The sequence below is a fragment of the Palaemon carinicauda genome, chromosome 20, assembly GCF_036898095.1.
Source record: "Palaemon carinicauda isolate YSFRI2023 chromosome 20, ASM3689809v2, whole genome shotgun sequence".
NCBI lineage: Eukaryota > Metazoa > Arthropoda > Malacostraca > Decapoda > Palaemonidae > Palaemon > Palaemon carinicauda.
Window position 1 is genome coordinate 5547381 of NC_090744.1, and position 8201 is coordinate 5555581.

The 8201-nt window shown below is 33.5% G+C and overlaps 1 protein-coding gene across 1 annotated transcript in view; it reads right to left on the bottom strand.

Moving 5' to 3' along the window:
* Positions 1-4041: 4041 nt before the first annotated feature.
* The window catches only part of LOC137614496 (uncharacterized), an 80498-nt gene continuing 76338 nt past the window's right edge, over positions 4042-8201 (bottom strand). The window contains exon 2 of the mRNA XM_068344296.1: positions 4042-5397. Within this exon, the coding sequence (XP_068200397.1) occupies positions 4042-5397 (1356 nt within the window). The remainder of the gene's footprint in view (positions 5398-8201) is intronic.

Here is an 8201-nt window from a genome sequence, read left to right on the forward strand (position 1 = left end):
TATCTATCTATATATATATATATATATATATATATATATATATATATATATATGTATGTATATATATACACATATATATACATATATATATATATATATATATATATATATATATATATATATATATATATATGTATATACATGCATACACACACAGGTATATATATATATATATATATATATATATATATATATATATATATATATAGTAAGACAATTGCTCTTTATTATATAAAGGAGCTTATGCTTGATATTACTTGACTTTTCCAAATGAATATAAATATCATTATTATTATTCTATTTCAAAGAAAACGGGATATGCTCTTGGCAATCATAGAAGGCCAAATTAAAACATAAGATAAACCTAAATGTTTACTTTTAAAGGATACATTTCTTTCAAAATTATGCTAAGATAATATATACTTTCGGTCTTCTTGGCAAAATGAACGAGAAATTAATCAGACCATAAAATGGAAAGAAAACATTTGACTAGAAGATATGCTCTCTCTCTCTCTCTCTCTCTCTCTCTCTCTCTCTCTCTCTCTCTCTCTCTCTCTCTCTCTCTCTCTTTTACATCTCAATCTCTCCCACAGTGTCTTTTCTTTCCGACATGATTCCTGCAAAAGGCAAATTAGCGCATGCAAAGTGTATTCCAGCAGATTGTTGATATTCCAAACCAGTAAAATTCAACCCTTCTTGTGGTATCTTGTATTTGTTGGACACTTTTTAAACGTCTCAGAGGAAGAAGTCTTCAACCACAGTCACAAACAAGTGAGCAAGTCCTGAACGCGGACATGGTCCTCGTAGAGGACATACCTCCGCCAAGGTGACCTAGAGCGCCATATGTCCTAGAATCATGAATTGATGTGACTTTGACCTTCACATGACCTTGACCTTCACGTGACCTTCAAGTGACCTTGACCTTCACGTGACCTTGACCTTCACATGACCTTGGCTTCAAGTGACCTTGATCTTCAAATGTACTTGACCTTCACGTGACCTTGACCTTCAGGTGACCTTGACCTTCACGTGACCTTGACCTTCACGTGACCTTGACCTTCAAGTGACCTGCTTGACTTTTGACCTTCAAGTGATCTTTGTTCATTTGCCACTGATACTTAATATGACATTGATATAATGCACCAATATGACCTTGACCTTTGACCTTTATAAATTTGAACATCACCCATGGGTTGCGCCTGGACTAGGACTTCCCTGTTGGCTTATGCAAAAGTCAGTGCTTTATTTCTGTCTCTTGATATGGCCACTTATGTCATAGTGACACCAGTGACCCCTGTGACCTTGACCTTGGGGTGACCTTGACCAAAATTTAATCAGTTCTTCCATACACATTGGGGAACTACTTGGCCAAGTTTGAAGTGATTCCGTGTAGAAATGTGGCCTCTACGTTGTCCACAGACAGACAGACAAACAGAGAAACAAACAAACAAACAAACAAACAAACAAACAAACCGAACCGAAAACATTACCTCCGCCAAGCGGCGGAGGTAATAATGAGAGAGATTTTCCAAAGCAAGTCTGTGTGCGTTGCTGGCTCCGAGAATAGCTTTCTTTCGAGAGTAAGAAGGAGTTTTTGTAAACTGTATTTTTTTTTCTTTTGTTTCAAAATCCTTTCAGACAGTTATGAATGATATTTTGATGCAAATTCACTGGCAAATTATGATTGTTAAATTTTTCGTTATTGATGCTGTAGTAGAGATATAAGGAATGAAAGAATATTAAGTTTTACAAATATAAAATTATAGAAGCTGTAGTAACACCAGTAATAATTCTATCTTAAATGAGGATGTCTAAAAGGTAAATAATAATGACTGTGATTGTATTATTCATCATTAACACGATTAGAATCAAAATTTGCACACGAAAATGTACACCCCTATAAGCTTTGGTGTAAAATTTATTTTTATTTTTACTATAGTCACCAACGAAGTTGGAAGGAGGTTAAGTTTTCACCCCTGTTTGCGTTTTTGGTTTGTGTGTGTGTGATAATAATAATAATAATAATAATAATAATAATAATAATAATAATAATAATACAGGTATTTATGATAGCGATAACTGTTATCATAAATATAACAAGGAAAATGTAAATTATGATAACCACACCAATAGTAATAATAATAATAATAATAATAATAATAATAATAATAATAATAATAATAATGTTCTATTTTCTAAAGACATTATAAGAATTCAGTTGCCTGTGGAAAGCTATATTCTTTATTGATAATAAATGATATTTGCGTCAATGACCTTAGAATTAATCACTCATATGAATCATCAACTATCAAAGCTGATAAGAGATAGTGGATATTGTTTTTCTGGTAAAAGATTTTCTATCAGATGGAAAATTTGCTTTTATTTTTCTCTAGGTAGAAATGGCTTTTTATTGAACCTTTGTCACGTTCACACCTCTGGGAGATAATCCGGTAGGTACCAGGAGGGGGTTCCTACAATATCGTATATATGTGTGGAAATATCTATATTTTGTATATATATACATATGTATGTATGTTTAGGTGATTATTCATATATGTATATATATGCTGTATATATGAATATTTTTATGTACATGTATATACAGTATATATATATATATATATATATATATATATATATATGTGTGTGTGTGTGTATATGTATATATATACATACATATATATATATATATATATATATATATATATATATATATATATATATATAGACATATATATATGTATATGTATATATATATATATATATAAATATATATATATATATATATATATATATATATATATATATATACATATACATATATATATATGTCTATATATATATATATATATATATATATATATTTATAAATGAATTGAGTATCTATCAATTCGATGACCTTTCAAAAGTAGACCTATATCTAAAATAATACATAAAAATCCCATACCATAAAAACGGAAGTCTTAAAAACTTCGAAGAGATATTCACAAAGCTATGACGTTAAAAGTGAAATCTCTATAACATGAATATTCATTTTGCAAAATCTGCATATCAGTGAGACACATATATCAGTATTATTAATCCTTCAACCAAATTTGTACATCTATTTGCCGATTAATATTGTTCTTAACTGTTATCCTAAACATATACTTCGCTGCCATGTTAGTTTCTCTCCCAATGGTATTTTGTTTTTCGTTAAGGTATTGTGGGTTAAAATGTCTGATCGTCTTTTGTTTTTAGTTATGATGTATAGATATGGTAAAAATGCTGAAACCTGATTGGTTGTTGAGTTTCAAGATAATCCAATCAATTGCGATTTTGGAGTTTATACGTCCTTCTAAACAACAGTGGTTCTCAGTTGACTGTGCTGTGATTGTTCCTCTTCATATTTTGACGTCATTGGCCGGTTTCATAGACACTACCTTGGAACTCCAGAAGTGGAGAATAGGTTTGTGCGTGAACGTTCAGTGCTGCCTAAAATTGTTAAGTGTCCCACGTGTGATACTGGTAAGGATTTATTTGTGATGTACTTTATCGTAATGTTTGGATTTATTTGTGATTTACTTTATCATAATGTTAGGGTTTATTTATGATTAACTTTATCATAATGTTAGGATTTATTATGTGATTTACTTTATCATAATGTTAGGATTTATTTGTGATTTACCTTATAATAATGTTAGGATTTATTTGTGATTTACTTTATTATAATGTTTGGATTCATTTGTGATTTACTTTATCATAATGTTAGGATTGTTTTGTGATTTACTTTATCATAATGTTTGGATTTACTTTTGATTTACTTTATCATGATGTTAGGATTTATTTGATTTACTTTATTATAATTTTAGGATTTATTTGTGATTTACTTTATCATAATGTTAGGATTATTTTGTGATTTACTTTATCATAATAATTGGATTTATTTGTGATTTACTTTATCATAATTTTAGGATTTATTTGTGATTTACTTTATATTAATGTTAGGATTTATTTGTGGTTTACTTTATCATAATATTTGGTTTTAGTTGGAATTTACTTTTAATTCGTGACACGGGATGGGGGGTCCTGGGGCCTTTGCTCCCCGGCTAGGTCTGTGACCTGGGAAGGGTGTTTGCCCCCAGCTAGTTCTGTGACCTGGGAAGGGTGTTTGCTCCCAGCTAGTTCTGTGACCTGGGAAGGGTGTTTGCTCCCAGCTAGTTCTGTGACCTGGGAGGGATGTTTGCCCCCAGCTAGTTCTGTGACCTGGGAAGGGTGTTTGCTCCCAGCTAGTTCTGTGACCTGGGAAGGGTGTTTGCTCCCAGCTAGTTCTGTGACCTGGGAAGGGTGTTTGCTCCCAGCTAGTTCTGTGACCTGGGAAGGGTGTTTGCTCCCAGCTAGTTCTGTGACCTGGGAAGGGTGTTTGCTCCCAGCTAGTTCTGTGACCTGGGAAGGGTGTTTGCTCCCAGCTAGTTCTGTGACCTGGGAAGGGTGTTTGCTCCCAGCTAGTTCTGTGACCTGGGAAGGGTGTTTGCTCCCAGCTAGTTCTGTGACCTGGGAGGGATGTTTGCCCCCAGCTAGTTCTGTGACCTGGGAAGGGTGTTTGCTCCCAGCTAGTTCTGTGACCTGGGAAGGGTGTTTGCCCCCAGCTAGTTCTGTGACCTGGGAAGGGTGTTTGCTCCCAGCTAGTTCTGTGACCTGGGAAGGGTGTTTGCTCCCAGCTAGTTCTGTGACCTGGGAAGGGTGTTTGCTCCCAGCTAGTTCTGTGACCTGGGAAGGGTGTTTGCTCCCAGCTAGTTCTGTGACCTGGGAGGGATGTTTGCCCCCAGCTAGTTCTGTGACCTGGGAAGGGTGTTTGCTCCCAGCTAGTTCTGTGACCTGGGAAGGGTGTTTGCTCCCAGCTAGTTCTGTGACCTGGGAAGGGTGTTTGCTCCCAGCTAGTTCTGTGACCTGGGAAGGGTGTTTGCTCCCAGCTAGTTCTGTGACCTGGGAAGGGTGTTTGCTCCCAGCTAGTTCTGTGACCTGGGAAGGGTGTTTGCTCCCAGCTAGTTCTGTGACCTGGGAAGGGTGTTTGCTCCCAGCTAGTTCTGTGACCTGGGAAGGGTGTTTGCTCCCAGCTAGTTCTGTGACCTGGGAAGGGTGTTTGCTCCCAGCTAGTTCTGTGACCTGGGAAGGATGTTTGCCCCCAGCTAGTTCTGTGACCTGGGAAGGGTGTTTGCTCCCAGCTAGTTCTGTGACCTGGGAAGGGTGTTTGCCCCCAGCTAGTTCTGTGACCTGGGAAGGGTGTTTGCTCCCAGCTAGTTCTGTGACCTGGGAAGGGTGTTTGCTCCCAGCTAGTTCTGTGACCTGGGAAGGGTGTTTGCTCCCAGCTAGTTCTGTGACCTGGGAAGGGTGTTTGCTCCCAGCTAGTTCTGTGACCTGTGAAGGGGGTATGGGGGCTTGCTCCTACCTAGATCTGTAACCTGGGAACTACTAGGTTAGGTTAGGTGGTTTTGTTAGGTTCTATGGCCTTTTACAAATCTCGAGTGTTGAATATTCACTATTGTCCTGTTTTCACACACCCAAAGTCCTAGGTTCCCACCTATAATCATAACAGTAAAACAGCTTATTTGTAATAGAAATAAAGGCCAAATTCGTTGGAAACACCATTTAAGTTAGAAAATGCAAATTTCCATATCGGATATCAGTTTGGTTGAAACGGTAATTTTACTCATATATCATCCTTACAACTAAAAACAAAACATCCATAGTAACACAGTGAATTTTTTGACTTTCCTCTTTTGATTTTGGAAAAGTTCAACCTATCATAAGGTGAGATTTTTATATATAGTGTAGAATTTATTCAATTTATTTTTCGGGTTGAGGACACCTAAATCAAAAGCCATTTTCAATTAGTGTACTTAAATCTTCCATGATGGTTAAATTCTGAACTTTAAAAAAAGCCAGTAAATACCATCATCATCATCATCATCATCATCATCATTATTATTATTATTATTATTATTATTATTATTATTATTATTATTATTATTATTAGCCAAGCTACAACCCTAGTTGGAAGAGCAAGATGCTATAAGCCCCAGGGCTCCAACAGGGAATAGTCCATTTAGGGAAGGAAACAAGGAAATAAATAAATTACATGAGAATTAATGAAAAATTAAAATGAAATATTTTAAAAAAGAACATTAACAACATTAAAACAGATAATTCATATATAACTATAAAAGCTTATTTATTTATTTATTCCTCATTTCCTTTCCTCACTGGGCTATTGTTTCCCTGTTTGAGCCCTTGGGCTTATTGCAACCTGCTTTTCCAACTAGGATTGTGGCTTAGCTAGTAATAATAATAATGATAATAACAATAATAAAAATAAAAATAAAGAAAAAATTAACAACAATAAACAGATAATTAATATATAAGTATAAAAACATTTGTTGCAACTTTGAACTTTTGAAGATCTGTTTTCCTATTCTCACTGTTCTTGAAATATCCTGTTTTAATGGTTCATAATTTTTCCTTTAGTTTATTTATTTCCTCATTTCCTTTCCTCACTGGGCAATTGTTTTCCCTGTTTGAGCCCTTGGGCTTATTGCAGCCTGCTTTTCCAACTAGGATTGTGGCTTAGCTAGTAATAATAATAATGATAATAACAATAATAAAAATAATATAATAATAATAATAATAATAATAATAATAATAATAATAATAATAATAATAATTCTACTACTACTAATAATTATAATCATAATTATTATTATAATTATAATCATAATTGTAATTACAATTAAAATTACAATTACAATTGTAATTGTAATAATAATAATAATAATAATAATAATAATAATAATAATAATTAATAATGATAATAATAATGAAAATTAAATGAAACAGACACTATCCTTATCAATATTTCTTATCTGATTGATAAACCACTTAAGGAGGTTTCCTCATTTGATTGACTTCAGTTTCTGGTAATTATCGTAATCAAATCCCATTGGAATTCTGAAATTACGGGTAATTAAATTTAATATTCCGGTAATTCTATGATAATTAAGCCTCATTATTCCACCTTCCCGTCATATTCAACTTAATTAGGTAACTTTTTCATTCCACCGAGAAATTGTTAGTTAGAATAATTGACCTTTTCTAATGACGGCATTATTATTATTATTATTATTATTATTATTATTATTATTATTATTATCACAATCATCATTGTAACTGTTATTATCATTATCATTATCGTTATTATTATTATTATTATTATTATTGTTATTATTATTATTATTATTATTACTATTATTATCATTATTATTATTATTATTATTTTAATAATTAATAATAATAATAATAATAATATTATTATTATTATTATTATTATTATTATTATTATCATTATTATTATTACTTTAATACTTATAATATTGGTGTTTATAATAAATCTTTATTATGAGAAAACCATACTACTACCATCAATATATCAAACCATTCAAAAATAAATTTAGCTTTCTAGAGTTCTCACCTTTACTCAAAAGACATGACAGCATTCCCTGGAATCTCTGCAATGGAAATGGCAAGAAGGAAATTTATGTCCCCAAAATCCCAAACTCCTTCCCCCCTTTTATATCTCGAGACACCATTCGAGAGGCTGCAAAAATAATCCTCCCATCTGTCAAGCATCTGACTTAAATGAAGGGAGAATTTACAATCTCTCTCTCTCTCTCTCTCTCTCTCCTCTCTCTCTCTCTCTCTCTCTCCTCTCTCTCTCTTTTACTTTGGATCTTGCCCTCCTCTTTTCTTGACAGATGTCAATAATAAAATGTACATCATTTGGGAGAGAGGATTTACAATCTCTCTCTCTCTCTCTCTCTCTCTCTCTCTCTCTCTCTCTCTCTCTCTCTCTCTCTCTCTCTCTCTCTCTCTCTCTTTTTTACTTTGGATCTTGCTCTCTTTTTTCTTCACAAATGTCAATAATAAAATGTACATCATTTGGGAGAGATAATTTACAATCTCTCTCTCTCTCTCTCTCTCTCCTCTCTCTCTCTCTCTCTCTCTCTCTCTCTCTCTTTCACTTTGATTCTTATTCTCCTTTTTCCCTGAATAAAATATGCCTTTATAGTAATTGTTGAATATTAAAATGCAGACCATTTAGAAGAGAATTTACAACCTCTCTCTCTCTCATCTCTCTCTCTCTCTCTCTCTCTCTCTCTCTCTCTCTC